We start from the raw sequence: 17361 nt of genomic DNA, 5'->3' as shown, positions 1-17361 counted from the left end.
AAGTTTCCTCAAACTCAGTGCCTTGTGTAGAAAAAGCAAAATCAATGAAAAACAAATCACCAAATGCTCAACACACTTAGACACCATTAATGACACTGTTCCAGTCTACCTTTGGCCCTCTATTTCACTAGAAGGCATCAAAAGCATTGCCTTTTTAAGCCCTATAGCATGATGTCCACAAACTTTGAAGGCTACAGTTGCTTCTTGAGTGTACTGGGTCTGGCTGGGAGTGAGTTAATTTTGTTCGTAGCAGCCTGTATGGTGCTATGTTTTGGATTTGTGAGCAAAACCATGTTGATAACACACAGGCTGGGGGAGAATTAGCCAGCAGCTGTGTAGTGCTTAGCCACCTACAGGGGTTAAAGGAAAACACTGAGGAAAGTGCAAGTGATGACAGCTGAGCTGAAAGAAACACAAATCAATTTATACAAAGCAAGTGGCTGAAATAACAAACTGAGAAGAACAAGTTTTTCTAGCAAAGCCTTTTTTTTTTTTTTTTTTTTTTTTCCAGACATCCTGGCTGAGATCCTGCCAATATTGCAACAGGAAACAAAGCAAGACATCCTGTTCTCCCTAAACAAACACGAGAAAGAAAACTCATATTATAACAACTGATGGATAAGAGAAAAACATGGCTGACCAGCAACTAGTCAATTCAATATTTCATTAAAACAAAACCCAGCATCACATGACTTCAAAAGTTAACCCACAAACTTCTTCCTAGGTTACTCCAAAGTTTAGCTACAGCATCTTTCTCCTCTGGCCAAAAAAAATAAATAATTAAAAAAAAGTATTAACACACCCTCCCCCCCCCCCCCCAATCTTTTCATATTTCATAACCTTTGTTATAGCATTCAGAATCCTAATATTTCATTGGAATATCTAACATTAATTAATGGGTATCTAGTTTAGTGAGTGACAAGGTGATCAATATGGTTGTTTTGATTCTGCTCCCTTCAAAACAGTTCTCATTTTTAATTATAATCCCATGGAAGGAGGTCAGAGGCTACACGAACTGAAAATGCCATATATAAAAACCTACCAGCACAGGCAACTTTTCAAGAAGTGGTGAGGAGTCAAGAAAAGCTGCTGGGGTGGGAACAATAGCCAGTAAGCTGGCACAACCATTTTCCAAAAGTAGGTCATTGATTCCCGGCAGGTGATTGCCGAGTTCCCAAGGTTAGTTTTCTCTCCCGTTAGCTCTCACCACAGCAGTTTAGGTAAAAATACTGCAGAAAGCGTTCTACCAAGCTCTGCTCTGAACAGTACCATCTCTTCAAAGTGATGACCTTAGAAGACCTGCTGAAGTTTCTCCCCAAGGACTAGAACTGAAGAGTAAGATCAGAGTTTCAGAGGATGTGACAGCATTAGCTGGAAGATGAAGGCTAACTGCTGCTAACTAAGAGCTGTGGCTAGCTGAAGTCTAGTAAACACGCACTTGCATTTGTAGCCCAGATTTATGGCCCCTGAAATATTCTGGGGTGCAGGGACCTTGTGGTATCACAAACTGCAGTTTAGGATTGCAGAAATTAATTAATTATGCCACAGTAAAACATTAATCTTCATAGTACTGTCTGGATGAGGAGGATTAAAGACACTGTGAAAAGCTTGTGCTAATTACACCCAGGGTTCTGCACCCAAGAATGTAAATCACTGGAGTCTCTTTACCAGTCACTCCTCACGAAGTATCTGCTGAGCCCTACGGCTGACTGATTTGGCCTTAAATTTACTGATAAGATAGCACCCAACACAGCAAGCAGTGCTTGTGCTGATTAGTGTTTGCTTTTCTTTTTCACTATTCAAAGTCTCATTAGAGATGCTCTCTCTGGGTTGTTCTCAGACAAAATTAATCACATATAAAATATTCACTTCCTCCTAGATTCTAAAGCATGAGTTTCCAGTTTTGTGCCAATTTTCTTTGAACAAAAGAACAAAGTGGATGTTCTGGCAACTAATTACAGAATCTAATCTACAGAAGACATATTGTCTAGACAGCAGCAAAGCAGAGCAGCTTCTTGTATGCATTCACCCTTTTCCTCTCACATAGATGGAAGATGTCCATGTGCAACCCAGTCCCAAAGGGTTTCATCCTCTCCATTGCAACTGGTAATAACTCTGTGGACTTTGTCCCTTCCTTTTTTAAAACAAGCTCAGGAGCACTATTTTACTTTGCAGGGGTATCAAGCAACCTCTGAGTTGAGAACTTAAGTCGAGAATTTTTTCCCCACTGGGGACCTGGAGTGGACTTGAGTCAAGCAAGTCTGAGACAAAATAACTCACTTTGCAGTAGCAGCCACATGGAAAAGGAATTTGTTGGTTTATGTGATAAAACCCATCTGCACGCCCACAAGGAGCTCAGAGAGACAACAGCAGGAGGGGAAGCCCAAATGATATCATCCTGAATTACGTCCAGCCCCATCACAGGGGCCATCAGCCCACCAGAGACTTATCTGCATGAGCCCAGAGGAGCACTGGGGAACAGTGGCAGGTGGGAATGTAAATCAAGGACTCCTGAGGAATGAACACCTTGTCTGGGCCTCTCCCAGGGCTGTCCCAGCAAAGCCATTAGCCCCAGTGCCCAAGAGTGAAACTCCATCACCATAAGTCATCCAGAGCAGCTCTTGAGATCACCCCTTTTGGATTAAGGGGGTTGCTGCCTGGGGTGGGACATATGTGATGCAGGGGAAAAGCAGCGTGGGATCAGACAGACTTATGCAATGTTTAGGGGAGAAACCAAAGACAGGAAAAGGGATGAGTTTAGGTGATTTTGGGAGAGAAAAGAGTGGGAAAATAGAGGGGAAAGGGGATAAAAAGGGCTGGTCACAAATAAATATTTACTGGTCAGTATGCTTACCTGGCTGTGCCCTGCACCTGATAAGTGCAGTCTGTCCTGTCTTCTTATTGAGTTCCTTCCTTTTTCCTGGGTGAGGAGTCCTCTGTGTGCATGAGGGTGTACAGGGGTGTGAGTGCAGCAGCTGGAGCCAAACCACCGGTCAGAGAGTCCATATGTTCGTGCTGCCAGAGACTGGAATGAACTCATGTCTGCAAGTGTGTGATCACTAGCAGAGTGCCTGCCAGGAATACATCTTCAGTTTCACTACTGGTTGGATCCAGCATAGTATGTTTTCCTCTAACAGACTTCTTAGTTCACCATCTGACAAAGTACCTGGAAGGACTGCTGTTTCATCACCTGGCAGAAGAAGAAGTCTTCCAAAGACAGGCTTGCTCCTTTCCTTTCTTCTGCATTGCAGTGCAGCAGCAGCATGAGGCCACACCAGCAGCCTGAGTCTGAGACTGCTCAAAGGTGAGACCATTCTCAGCTCAGCTGTATAGATATCAGCTTTGCTTTCAACACCACAATATGACATACTAATGACTTGTCACTTTTCAGGCTGCATAGGCATTAATTTCTTCCTGATTATGTTTAAATGGAGTTAGGAGATACTAGAGTCACAAATATGATGTGTATGTTTAATCATACCTCTTCACTTTCCAAATAATGTTTTCATGTTAGAGTACTGTTAAGCTTTATTAAAATGACAGCAACATCACTAGGAATCAACTAAGCGCACTTGGTTTTACAACATTTTGATTAGCTTAGAGTTAGCACAGCTTCCTATTAACTTACGATGATAGGGAAAAAAAGAAAACTTTAAACCTTTCCCAGAGAGTTACACATCAGATATTTCTATTTTATGTTGTTACAGTGGCACTTACTAAAACAGAACATTAATGTTCCATTGAATTAAGGAACTAAATACAGTAAGCATGACAACTGAGAAGGGAGAACCAATCTCATGTTCTAGCTGTCTTCTGTTGTCAAAGACCAGTCCAAAATTAATTGGATCTGAAACAACATGCTAACTGCCTCACAGAGACACAGGACCAACTAGTAGTGATCAGACTGTGATTTTTCATCTTCTTTCAGTTGTGCTTTTAGCACAGAGAGAAGAGGATCAGGATTTGCTGAGGCTTCACAAGTGACACGAAAAGAGGTAACGGCTTGTCTGGCATGATACAGTGAGAAGAAAAGGCTTCGCTATGAAATAACAAGTGGTAAGAGAGAAGTATTCGCTGTCCCAAAGGCAGCTACTTTTGGAAGACCAAACCTCACATAAAGGCAGTGTCGAATTACGTGGCTATTGATAAGCCACATAATGGGTTTGGGAGAAGAAGAGAGAACTAGGCCAAGAAAAATAATACAAGCAGTATCCTAGAAAGAACACAAAGTGAAGACACCTCCAAAACCTGGTGAATCTGTAGCACACACAGCCCTGTCCTCCACACTTCATATTGGGTAGAATGCTAAAAAATATGCCTATCTGGACTGATAAGAAGTGGGGTCACTGAAAAGGGAATACGGAAATTAAGGACTAGATATCTTTGAAAAAATGAAGAAAAAGTCAGAGCACCAGCTATTATGCCACAAACTATAAAACTATCACAACAACTTCAATTTTCTTTAAAATGAACTATGTATTTCAAGAAACAGTTTAGAGGAGATGGACCAAAGAGCTACTCTTCTTTAGGAAACTCTATTTAAAACCCCAAAATATATGTACATAAGTATTAAACTATACCTATTTTCCCCATAAATCCAGCCAACAAAATTGTGCTATCCATTATGTCTACATTACATGTTGAGGAATCACTCAATGCACCTTCACACAGTGCATTTTGGGATCCTGATCTTGCTTTTGGTTGCGCTTATTCTACACTCAGAGGAAAACAGTTAATACCCAGTTACATCTGTGCAAGCAACAGCACTGTTGGGTCGTTCTAAATTCAAACTCTTATCAGTGTGCAGAAGCAGATAAGATCAGTTTAGGTATCTTCAAGAGTGAAAGGAGAGGATAAGTATTAAATACAGACAAAGTAAAAAAAAATGTTCTTATTCTTGGAAACGATGTCAGTTTTCCGTTTCAGAACTATGAGATACGACAATGATAAGAAACAGAGGGTAAGAAGAAATGAAGCGATGGAAAACAGTATTTTGCATCAGATATATGACAATCCAAGTATACGCAAGCAAAATTCCCTCAATCCTTTCAATTAAAATTAAGAGCAAGAATATTGAAAATAAAATGCTTACCTGGGACAATATACTAGACTTCTCTCAAAGAGCACGAGCTTCAGTGCTTGCTATGGTAGGCTCTTCAACCTACATGTTCCACAAGACTCCAAAAGTACAGCTCTGTTTACCTTTAAAACCATGCACCAGGTCCCTTCTATTCAGTTAGCAATGGTGACTGCTTGACCTGAAACTCTTCAACTGATTGTGAATCCCATTTCTCAAGTTACTCTGAAACACTTCTCATTTCAACAGACCCTGGAAGACCCATTTATATGTGAGTAACTCTGTCTGCACAAGTAAATATCAATGTGCCTGCAAGAATGTTTACAGTGATATTTGATCTGCTTCTGCATAACCATATTTTATTCATGCAAGAATATACAGGTTTTCATCAATCTGTTTCCAGCACGTTCCATTCTAGAAAGCAGGACAGATGACCCAAGTCACTGCAACAGGCAGCAACAAAACAAGTTGTTGGAGGCACTAGGATTATTCATTTTCAGCAACATATCATAAAAAATAGAACAGGAAAATCCAAAGTGGTTGAAAATAAATAATACAAAAAAAATCCTTCAGAGGAAGTCTGTATTTAAAAATGCAACAGGCTCAACTATTGAATGCATGGAAGCAAAATGAATCAAGATGTTTTTATGTTTATGGGGAAAGTAACAAATGCACCGGATTCAGGCTGTATTCCCACTGCCCTGATGATAGGATTCTCTTTTTCTTTTTTGAATGTTTCTCCCAATTACTGCTAGATTTTGATTTGCATGAAAACCAGACCATTGCTCCTTGCTACCAGAATTTATCTGATAAACCTGATAATAGTCTTCCATAACTAAGTCTTTTACAGCCAGCTGTCATCAGAAGTAGAAGATGCTGACGACAACACCAGATTATTGTCCAATACCAGAGGAACTGATATGAATGCTCAGATGACATGCATCAACAAGAACTATGGTGCAAGTGTTTAGATTTACAGGTGGCTAAGCAGCAGGAGCATATGAACCCTTAGGAAGCAAAAGATCCTATTTTTATGCAAATGTCCTCAACGCTGCTGGGTAAAAACTGGCAATCTCAGCTAGCAGAGACTCAAGATACTTTTTTCTATTACCCACTCTATCTTGAAACACAGTGTTAAAACTTCGAAGAGCAAAAGGAATTCAACAAGAGCTGTCAAACTTTGAGTCATACAGGACTAATCCCACACCACCTTGCAGCAGGTCTGAAGAAGGCCGCAGTTCTCAATGTTGTGAACTCACAATCAAGCTCCTACAGCATTATCAGGGCTTACAGCTGAGGAATAATCACATATCAGCCAATGCTTTTGGCTTGTCCCTGGCTATAGGCTCCCAGGGACCACTTCCCAAGATCAAGAGACTAATTGCTTCCCCTTCCATGCCAAGTAGGATCTCAATCAGCTGGCAGCAGCCAGGAGGGAGAGCTCATCTTATCTGCTTATGTGTGTATTATTTTTTTTTCTATTTGCAATCACAGAGAACCTTTTAAATTTTGCAACTATTGTACATGGTGGAAAAAAAAAACAAACTGCCATCTGCTGCATAACACTACAAACCTACTCAGTCTAAAACTGTGGCAAAGCTGTTAAGAAACTGCTTTACAGTAAGATTCTCTCAGTGCTGCTACAATTGGCTCTGCTGCTAAAAAGCTCTATATTTGCTTTTGGGGCTGCAACGCAATTCTTTCCACCTTCCTGTGAGATTGGATGGAGGGTAAATAAAAAGAACACATCCTCTAGAAAAAGCATGGACCATCCTTTCCTTTTAATCCCTTGTAACATCTCCAAAGTGATGTTTAGCCTTCCATAAATCTTTCCACATAAAAACTAACACAGAGAACCTGTCAGTTCAGGAATCTGGTTTCAAGCAAGATAAGTCTCAAAGCACACATGAGAGCTAAACAGCTCCATTCTTTGGTAAGTGCTTTTCACTTTGAGGCTTGCATCAACTTCGACTAACTCTACAAAGTAAAATAGCAAAGATTTTCTTTCCCCAACCAGTATAGAATTGGATATGATCTTTCACTATTATTTTTCACAGAGATTTTTTAAGTATTCTCCCCTAGTTTTACAGACTGAAAGGGATCTTCAGTGACCGAAAGATTCCGCTGGAATTTATTATCGAAGAGCATTTACCACCTAAGACTGGTAAATGCTATATAAAAGGTTGTCACATAACACTGATAATATAATCAAAATCTAAGATCTATTTTTTCCTTCTTCTATACCCAAATAAAATGTCTTTGTATAACTATCAGGTTAAGTTGTCACCATTCTTAAATACAGCGAGAGTTTGAGGTGCGGGGTTTTTTGTTTTGATTTGTTTTTTTAAATATGCATGCCTTTTTTTTTTTTTTGTAGTGGAGAAGTGCATACAGTACCTGTTGTTATTCTTATGTGGTTCTTTAAAAGTTTTCATAAAGACAACAGGTTACCAGTGAAATATAGTATCAGCTCATCAGGTTCCTCAGGTGCTCTTCTGTAAAGCTATGAAATAACAGTTCATCTCCTCCTTGGAGAAACCTAACACAAAATTTTCACATACAATCACCATAAGGTCTTCCCTCCTTCCCCCCAGCTTCATATCCCACCCAACCCTTCAATTTCAGAAGATTATTTTTTTTAAAGAAAAGAAAAAGAAAGAAAATAAAAGAAAAACAGCTTATAAAACAGCAAAGAAAATAAAGTTATTTTAATATATATAGAAAGAGAACAAAATGAAACTTGAGGGAAAACTTACTGGCGTTACAGTTTATCCTGATACAGTCTAGATGGGGAAAAATAAATGAAAGATGAAATTGCATCCTTCAAGGTAACAGCTGCAGACATCCAAAAACAATCAGTCCACCCTTCCGGGGACAGACACACGCAAAGAGATGTGGCCATTTTATACTTATATACAGTCTGTACAAGTTCAGGAGTGGGTGTATATGTACAGTATATTCTACACAAATATCTGTTACATAAATATATATATATACACACATATATATACACATATGTATAGAGAGATATACCAATATACATATATATCCACACATTGACACAGAAAATTATTTTCTTTTTATAGAAACCTATGCATCTAAGAGTATCTTCTACTCCAGACCATAAACTGTTGTGAATTACAATAAAAAAAAATTGATAATTAAGGCACAAAATATCTCCCTCAAAATGCAAGTCATACTCCAGTGTCATTTTGCTTTTTAAAGTACTTCAGCAATTTCTCTAAGAAGCTTGAAGCTCAAAGTCAACCTTTATACTTGGTTTCTTTTGAATTAATTTATATTGTTACTGCATAAATACACCATCTGTCCAACACAGAGTACCTGTAAAATCAGCCTATGAGATTTGTTGGTGCAATATTTAACCCTTTCCAGCTCTCCCAAAGACAGACCCTCTTTTCATTCCCCCAACACCAGCCCAGAACACTTTTTAGTATGTGCACAGACACACTTGACGCTGTCCATTCAGGCGAGGAAAGGGTTAATATACTGCCCAGTTGTGTCCTATCATAAAATGGCCACTTGCAAACAGCTAACCGCACGAACGCCCAGCCCAGATTTCAACTAGTTCTGGATGTTGGGAATAGTTTGGGTTTTGGTTGGGGTTTTTTTGCTTGGCAGGGGGAACGGAGTTTTCTTTCAAAGGTCCCCAGCCCTGCCAGTTCCTCAGAGCCCGATCTCGTCTTGCTGTCTGAACGGTAAGACTGAATGGGATGCTCATAACGTTCAGGGAGAAGATGAAATGGGCAGTGAAGTGGCAGATCTGGGAACCTTTGCTAGCCCTGCTTCATTCAGAGGTTATAGGCAAGGGAGGGACAAAGAGGAATATAGAGAAAGAAAAATAAGAGTTATGACTGTGCAATCTAATAAATGGCAACCGAGGAGTCTGCACAGAGAAAACAAGCTGAGGTAGGACAGCCTGAGCTACAGGCCTTCTGAGCACTGCTTCTCTCATTTACCACACCAATGCTCAGCATATCTCAGGATACGACCCATGAAGAGGATCTTTCTTTCATAAAGGCCTACTTACAGCCTTGTGAACACCCATTACTGTGGTGTCTGACATGGGCAAGAACTATATCAGTGCTAGTACATATTTTGGGCCACGATGACCTTCTCTCAGGAAATCAAGGCCAGGTATAATAGCACCATGCTACTGAATATCCACTCTGGACAACTAAAGCTTTGACCAGCAGGGACGGCTGTATTTATTACAGAGATATGGCCTAGCAAGAGAGATTATACAGAATGGCAGAGGGATATAAAACAGTTTGCTGCTTAACTGGACCAATTTTATGTTTACTCAGGCAGATGTAGGAAAATTATTTCAGCAGCTGAAACTATATGCAATTATTAAAAAAAAATGAAAGAGGAAGGAATAAGAGTCTCTAAATAAAGAGCCGTAATGAGCAGGGACACACCAATCAGGAGCAGCATAGTCAGAGAGAGTCTGTTTTCAAGCAGAACTTCTCTTGAGAAAATCTGGGTTTGGTTTTGTGCGATTAGGTTTGTCATGTGTCGTCAACCGCAACAGAAAAGTGGGAGCAAACAGCCCTGGAGCAATTGCTACGATCACCGTACAGTGGTGGCTATATCCCTTATAGGAGTTGGGGGTGGGGGGTGGGGGGGGGTAAGGGGAGCTCTGAAGTACATGCTGGGGAACTTCCCTCTATGACCTGATGGAGAGCAAGAGCGAGAGAGGCTCCCAGGTCTCACTGCAAGCAAGTGAGATCAAGAGAGTTGTTACAGCTGGAACAACAGGGGAATTTCTTATGGGATAAACAGAAAGAGAAACATGGCTGGTCATCAGCAACATTCATCAAAGTTAGAAAGTAAACCCACTGTTGCGTTATAGGCGTCTGCAGAGAAGTTTTGCACTTTTAGGCTTTTTGCAGCCATACCAAAATAACTACATGTCCCAGGGCTTCCCCTCAGGCTGAGTCACGGACTGCTCCAGGTGAAGGGATCAATGTTTCAAACTGAAAACCAGTGTAGCCCTTATCCTGGCTGCTAGACTTCTATTTCAAAGGACAAGAGACCAAGTTACTGAGGGGGTTGCCCTGACAGCTGCCATGGTGCTATTAGATCCCCAGACTGTGTGAGCACGAAGGCTTTGCAATGCCATGCAATGGAGTGCCAGGCAGAAACGTCCAAGCACACTCCAGAAGAACCAGCCCCTGAACTGGACTTAGTCCAGCTGGGTCAGTGGGGATCCCACATGGCACCTAGGCAAGTGTATCTGCCTGTGCTGCTACACCAGCACCATCATACTCTTCATGCTACCTTCAAAGAACATGCATAGGTTTTTTGTTAATTTCCTTAATTCTGAGGCTTGTCAAAGCAACCAAAAAAGAAATTTCTAATCGTTAATATATGAAGGTGTTTTCTCACATTTATATCTGTTTTTAGAAAGGCAGAGTACCCATTTTTCCTCTAAACTCGTATAAAACTACAAATCCAAAGCAAATGATTGCAGTAATCCTCAAAAAAACCCTGGCAGTAAGGTGCAGGTTTAGACTCGTCTTTGTGCTCAAAACAGCAGCAGCTGAGGAATTCAGGAATAATTAAAAAAAACTTCTTGGGATTCCTCCTGCACAGTACCAGGGCAATAAGGCTTCTGGTAATCATCAGCTGGGGCTCTCAGTTCTGTTACCAGCTTCTACTGGTAAGATTTGCTTTATTTAGGTACGTCTGCATTTGTGACTGAAAAGAAGTTGTCCCTCGCTTTAGCTTTTGAAGATGAGTATACCTAAACAGCTGTAAATCCAGTCACCTGCCAGCTGAGCAACTGGATGAGGAATCTGGAGGACAGCAGTAAAGTGAAAACACTCTATAACTGCATGGGGAGCAGGATAAGCTGGAAAGACCTTCTGCAGTTACTTTCTTTCATTATTATTCCTAATGTAAACCAGAAGCTGCTTCCTTAGTGTTCAGGTGGAAGATTTTCCAGAGCACATCACCAGGAAAATGGGCCAAAGACCCCAGCCTCACAAAAGGTTAAACAGCTCCACTGTAATTAGCTAACACTAGGGATTTGAATGGAGATATCTTGAGCAGCAAACAGAAGTCTCTGTGAATCAGGTCTGTGTTTCTTAACATTTGTATCTTTGTGCCTGAAAAGGGTGATATTTATTTGATAGTGCTAAAGCCCCAGGCTGTTTTTCCCTTGAATCAGGAATGAAGTCACCTTTGTTGTGTGAGGACAAAGTATTTGTTCCTTTTGATGAGCACCCACACGTGGTTGTAGAAGAGCACTTTAAGGCAAGCCTAGGACAAGACAGAATATCAAGGCCTGATTGTTTCTAAGCTCACACTAGGTTATCTCCTATGAGGAAACCAGCTGAGGTCCTGTGCACACTCTTACTCCATGTTGTAGTGTGGCTCCTTGCCTCTCCCCTACTTGCATGCAGTCAGACTGTGCACCCACCTGCAACCAACAGCTGACAAATATCTTTGCATGTCTATGACAAAAATAAAATATTAAAAAATCAAGGGCTTTTGTATGCACTGATTATAGAAAAGACATTTATTGTTGAGAAACTGTGCATGGGCATATGCAGGCAGGTCTGTGCGTTATGATTCGCACAAAGGGAAATTTGGCATAAAAGTTCACATACATCAAAAAAGAAAAATAAAAAATGTGCCTGCCGTGTTTGTATGCAGGAATGATAAAAGAAACTTGGCACTTTGGAGAGGCAAAGATGTCTTTGACACCCTTGAGCAGATATCTTACAAAAAGACAGGTGAGAAGAACAACAGACCTGGCTCCGATTAACAGGAGGCAGGAAGTATTTATTCCAGTCACCAAAACCTGAAATACACTTTAATAAAATTCAGTGACACTATAACCCTCCCACTCATCAATGGGAGGAATAATGTGAAGATGGATCTCCCTACTGGACCAGCCATTTCTTTCCCTTTCTGCACATCATCTCAGCATCAAAAATTATTCCCAAGTACATTCCAAGCCACAATTTGCTTAATTTCTCTCTCTCCTTCCACTCTAGACCCATTTCTTCAGAGCCCTTCTCTCAACAGAAGTGAGATCTGTATCACATTTGGACTTCTAATCTTCACACAACAAACAAACCCCTGTGAGACTGTGCTGTCAACATGCAGATTGCAGTGCCTCGGGCACACACACAGAAACGTCTGAAACAACCTTCCTAGCCTCCCTTTCTTAAATAATTGTTCATCACTGCTCTTCCTTTCCCTCCCACCTTCTACAGCAAGCTGTCCATGCCCACCCGTGCCGGCTGTACGATGTGTCTATCCCCCGTTTGGACACCGAGTGCTGGGGAAGTGGGTGGGATATGCCAGCCCCTGCAGGCTGCTCTGTGCGCTCTGTTCTCAGGGCTGTTTGCTGTGCGGGCCGCAGGCTTCAGGCCTTTGAAGGGTTGAATACCATCTTTTGATTTACCATGGCTGATGGGGTATGGGAAAGCTTTACAACTGAAATACACAGATTTTTTTTTTAAAAAAAAAAAAAAGAAAGAAAGAAAAAAAAAAAACCAACATAGGAAAGACCTTTATAACCACACAAATGATAAGAAGTAATCAAATGGAATAGATCAAACAAGAAGACAGAGGCAGCTCTTATTAATAGTATTAAATGACTTATAAGAAAAGCACAATTAAATAACTCACCACTCAAAACAGTCTTTTTTTACACACGTCTGCCATGGGTTACACGCTTGGGAGGATGCTGACACCAAGCGTACTCAGGTCTTCAGAGGTGGTGCTAACTGTTTCTCACTGATAAGCGGATTTTGGCAGGGTCAGATAATGAAGATTTGGTTCTTATTTGTGACATTTTGGCTATGATCAGTCTCCTTAAAGAGTTAGATGTGACTTATAGTAAACAACTGAAAATGAATGGCTCTCTTAACATCATTCCTCCTCCAATTCTGTTTCTTTAACAGCAAGGTAACTTTGCCATTTTGATAGAAGTGAAGTCCTGTTTCAAGGAATATATCTGACAGCTTTATAAATCTGAAGAGAGGACAGATGAAGCTCAATCCAGGTTCCAACAGTCTAAACTACCTTTCTGTTGAGTTGGGCATAGAAGGAGAGTGGTGACAGGTTTCCGCTGATGCAGCCTGTAGTCACTTTTGTGGGAAGATTCAACCTCAACAAAGTTTCCAGCTGAAAAGCTGACAAATCTGGCATATACATTGCTTTGGTCCCTGCAACTACACAAAACTTCAGTTAACACAGGGTATGGCTTACACATGTCCCTGTATTAAACCATCAATGACAGATCTCTTTCCAAACATGTGTAGATCATATGCTAATTCTTTAGCCACATCTTTTAGATGCCAGGTAGTAAGAGTTGAGCAGTCCAGCTCCAGGCTAAGTAACAGACCCCAGCGATATTACAAGTGACCAATGTCAATCAGGCATACAATGCTGGCAGGCAGTATTTTCCCTTGTGGCCTGCCAGCATGATATAAAGAAAACTGGAAAGGAAAGAGTAAACTGTAAAAAATTATAAGTAATTCAGGATAATCTGAATATAACCTCCTCGTATTCACTTGTGATCTAAGTCTAGGAAGCCCTGAACACCCAAAAGGAGCAATTCCCCCTGTTCTCACTGATTTTAAAGGAAGATGAAGACGTAATAGAATCAAACCAGTGGTACATTTCTCAGAAGAAAAAATAATAATCTTTGATGAAGTCTGGCAGTTTTCATGCTGTAGTATCAAAGGTGATAGAAGCAGCACTTACTAAAACACTACCATATCCCTGGAGGGCTGTGAAGTATTCTCTCTTCAACAGAGAGAAACTACGGCATGCAAGGTAAAAGAACTGGCTCTGTGTTACAAGGAGTTAGTGTAGAACTGAGCTATTACTCAGCTGCCCCGTCACTTCTCCGACAGAAGCGTGACACTGCCAGTCTTCCTGCGATTAAGTATATCATCTGATAAGAAAATGGCTAGCAATAATTGCCAAGAAAGGAAATGGTGGGGAAAAAAACATCTCATTTTGCCAGATTATTAGCACCAAATGTGTTAGATCAGAAGATGCAGACAGACACACACACACACACACATATATATATATATGTGCACTGGAGTTTTATGAAAGATTCTCTTTAAACATGTATGAACGCTCAACAGCAATTCTTTTGAGCTGTTCTCCAGAGAAATCCTGCAGACCTATGAAATTTTCCTTCACTTAAAGTTAATATAGGCAGATACGGCTATCATCAGAGTGTTGTTTCTCTTTATTTGGGAAGTTACTGTCATAGCTGAAGTTGATCTATTCCCTCTGTCCTCTAGGTCAGTCTGGATAGGGCAGCAACTGTTCCTATGGTAGCTAGACATTCAGTAGGGCTTTACACTTCTTCAGTCAAGCTAAACAGAGCAAATATGTAATCCAAATGAGAACTCTTGCATTTTCTTCTTCTTCTTCTTCTTTTTTTTAAATAAAAAGCAAAGGTTTTCATAGCCCTTTAGATAGAGATTCTTTGCTTTTAAGAGTTATGAACTTGTTTAAATGCATCTTCTTCTCTTCAGTTGCTTATTCCAAAAGCAGATACTAGGGTCTGACTCATACCTTCAAAACCAAAGACACTAGAAGCAACTTCAAAAAGCAAGTTAGTTCCAGAGGACGACCGCTGGACAACATATTGCCCAGGTAAGGAAGAAGAACCCTAAAATCACACTCAATCACATCTATGGTGCAGCAAGACCCTGATAAACTTACCATATCTAGCTAGGAGAGGAGTTAAAAAGCAAGAACCATTACTACCAGTATAGGTGCATAATACCTTTTTTGCCCTCTACAAAGCCACTACATGGTTTGCTCCTGACATCAGCAGAGCAGGGTTTTAAAGATGCTGATACTATTAGCTCAAAAAAATGCAAAAGCTTATTCCAGTGGGGCTTAGAATTCCGGAAGCTGACACAAGCTTTCCAGACCATGCACACATCTTCATATAGAGTACCCTACATATTAGAAGAGTTTTAACATTTCTCACTGTCATGATAGCTCTGCCTCTTTGAATCAAAATCTCTTCTTAGTTATATTCCTGGATTTACATGAAGCAACAAGTTGCATCACTGAAAAACAAAAGAAAGCTTCAACTTGTTTATTTACATTCTTTAAAAAGGCTATTTGTCATTCAGTACAATACTTAAAGACTGGCAAGAAAATGGATTGAGGCTAATCTAATAGCACATTAACTCTCAATTTTTTTTTCATTGTTGTTATTGTTGGACTCATTTCTAATTATCTCTTTTTATTATTTTCTGGATAAGTGTAACTCTAAGGAGACAGAACACAACCCTTTGGGATGGGGTGTGTGTGCACTGTTATTATTTCTACCTTCATTTTAATCAAGATACAATCAGAAACCCCCAAGCTTTTTTACTAGATATAGAAAGCCCTAAAGGCTGCAACATATACAATTAGAAAACAGAAATAATTAGCAAATTAGTAAAAGAGACAAAGTTGTATCAAACGCTGCCAAATTCTGTAAAGGGCACGGGATTCACAGGACTTCTGCTTGCCACCATATTCATTTTGCTTCCCTTCCACATTTGGCTTTGACTGTTTTGAGTGATGCTGGATGAATGAGGGATGTAACTGATCAAAAGATGGACCAAGCAGCATGTCTCACACAGAGCTCACCAGTCCCAGACCAAGAAAGGAAACTTAAAAACTTAAAGACTTAAAAACCAACACTGTCCATAACGAAGAACTGACAGCAAATCTTCATGCAGCAATGCGGAAGAGAATTTCTCTCCGCAAAAGATTATTATTATGAAAGTCTCAGCAGTTATTTTAGAAATCAGTCCAATCCAATCAAACCAACAGAAATTAAACAAAATTATTAAAAAAACATTAATCACAAGCCCAAACTAATAGTGAAGGGGCAGTGGAAGGTTTTTATACGATACCTAAATTGACCATAAGTTTGACACGGCCTCCATCCAGCTCCAGGCGCAGAGTGTCAGCAGAGTCTCGTGAGGTTGTTGCCATCAACAGCCCATAAGCACGCTGGGACATGAAACGGAAGGACACGTCTTCTGCTTCTGTATGCATGACCATAGGCATGATGATCTTCATGTACATGCTGCCATCATAGCTCAAGATAGAGGCCTCTGCAAAGAATCAGCAAACAATTGCAAAAAATGAAAAGTTATGCCTCTGTGCGATCGCCTCTGAAAGAACCCCGACATCTCTGGTAGAGCACTGTGCTACAGAAACCATACCGCTTGCCACAGAAATGTAAGTAACTGGAAAAAAAACACAGCAACTGTTGAACTGCATCCAGCAACCCCATGTGGCAAGTATGAGCAGCAAACATAAAGGCACGGTACTCACTACAGCTGGAGGCAGTAGTACCCATGGAGACAATACCCACGGATGAGTGTGTTAGCACAGGGCCCTTTTTTGATAATGAGCTGGCAAAGGCTCCGGTTTTCACACCTTCCAGAAAATGCCATCTCCTCCATTAGTCCAGCCTTCCCCAGCACTAGCTGTAACGACTACTTTAAATAATGTCTACGACACTTCTACTAGAGCATTTAGTCCTGCCTTTGAAGGCTCAGAGTTCCTATTTCTGGTACTCTTAAGAGCTGTTGCTTATTTAGAGAGAAATTTCATTCCATTGCTAGCACTTTAAAGAAAACCAAAAACTGTCTGAAGCACGTTTCTTAAAATGTCTTTTCTACATCAGATTTGTGCTGTTTTGTGGTTTCATATTTTTCCCCTCCTTACTAACAACTAATGTTAGTAGAGCTCTGCTGACAGAACCGATGACACTGAAATGTAAATGAAGGAAGGAAAAAACAAACTCCACTGTAAATTTAAGTGTCATTCAAACAGGAAAAGTCAGAAGAAGGAAGCACAATGAAAGTCAGGAGGAGGAAAAAGTAAAAAACAGCAAGGAAAGAAATTATATTTTTCTATCTTCTCTGAGGTTGTCAGAGAAAATGGAAAGTTCAGCTGAGGAAAGGAGTTACAGAACTTAACATTTTCTATTTGTTCAGGATCCTGCCTGCAGAAAGTGACATTCTTCTCTCAAGGGGCAGAATTAAAGTCTTGTGATAGAACTGCAGCAAACACTACAGCACGCTAACCATTGTTTCAGTCCGGGAATACGCTCCAAAGCATTTTTAGCCACAAAATTTACAAATCTACATAAATATTTTAATGTATGAATTGGAGCATCCCTTGTGCCTGCAGCCAACCCCTACCAAAGGCAGAGCTGTAGAGATCGTTCCATGTAGGACTTACCACGAAACTACATATAAAAA

General features: G+C 40.4%; 1 protein-coding gene across 21 annotated transcripts in view; it reads right to left on the bottom strand.

Moving 5' to 3' along the window:
• NRXN3 (neurexin 3) overlaps nucleotides 1-17361 on the bottom strand; it is a 1022219-nt gene that overhangs the window by 650171 nt on the left and 354687 nt on the right. For 18 of the 21 annotated variants that reach the window (XM_055716439.1, XM_055716441.1, XM_055716453.1 and 15 more), the window contains 2 exons: nucleotides 16000-16203; nucleotides 7834-7860 (listed from right to left, as the gene is read on the bottom strand). In XM_055716439.1, coding sequence (XP_055572414.1) covers nucleotides 7834-7860; nucleotides 16000-16203 — 231 coding nt within the window. The remainder of the gene's footprint in view (nucleotides 1-7833; nucleotides 7861-15999; nucleotides 16204-17361) is intronic. The other 3 variants (XM_055716444.1, XM_055716452.1, XM_055716459.1) reach the window with 1 other exon arrangement.

This window comes from Falco cherrug, chromosome 7, assembly GCF_023634085.1.
Source record: "Falco cherrug isolate bFalChe1 chromosome 7, bFalChe1.pri, whole genome shotgun sequence".
Lineage (NCBI taxonomy): Eukaryota > Metazoa > Chordata > Aves > Falconiformes > Falconidae > Falco > Falco cherrug.
This window is presented reverse-complemented; position numbering and strand designations above follow the sequence as displayed.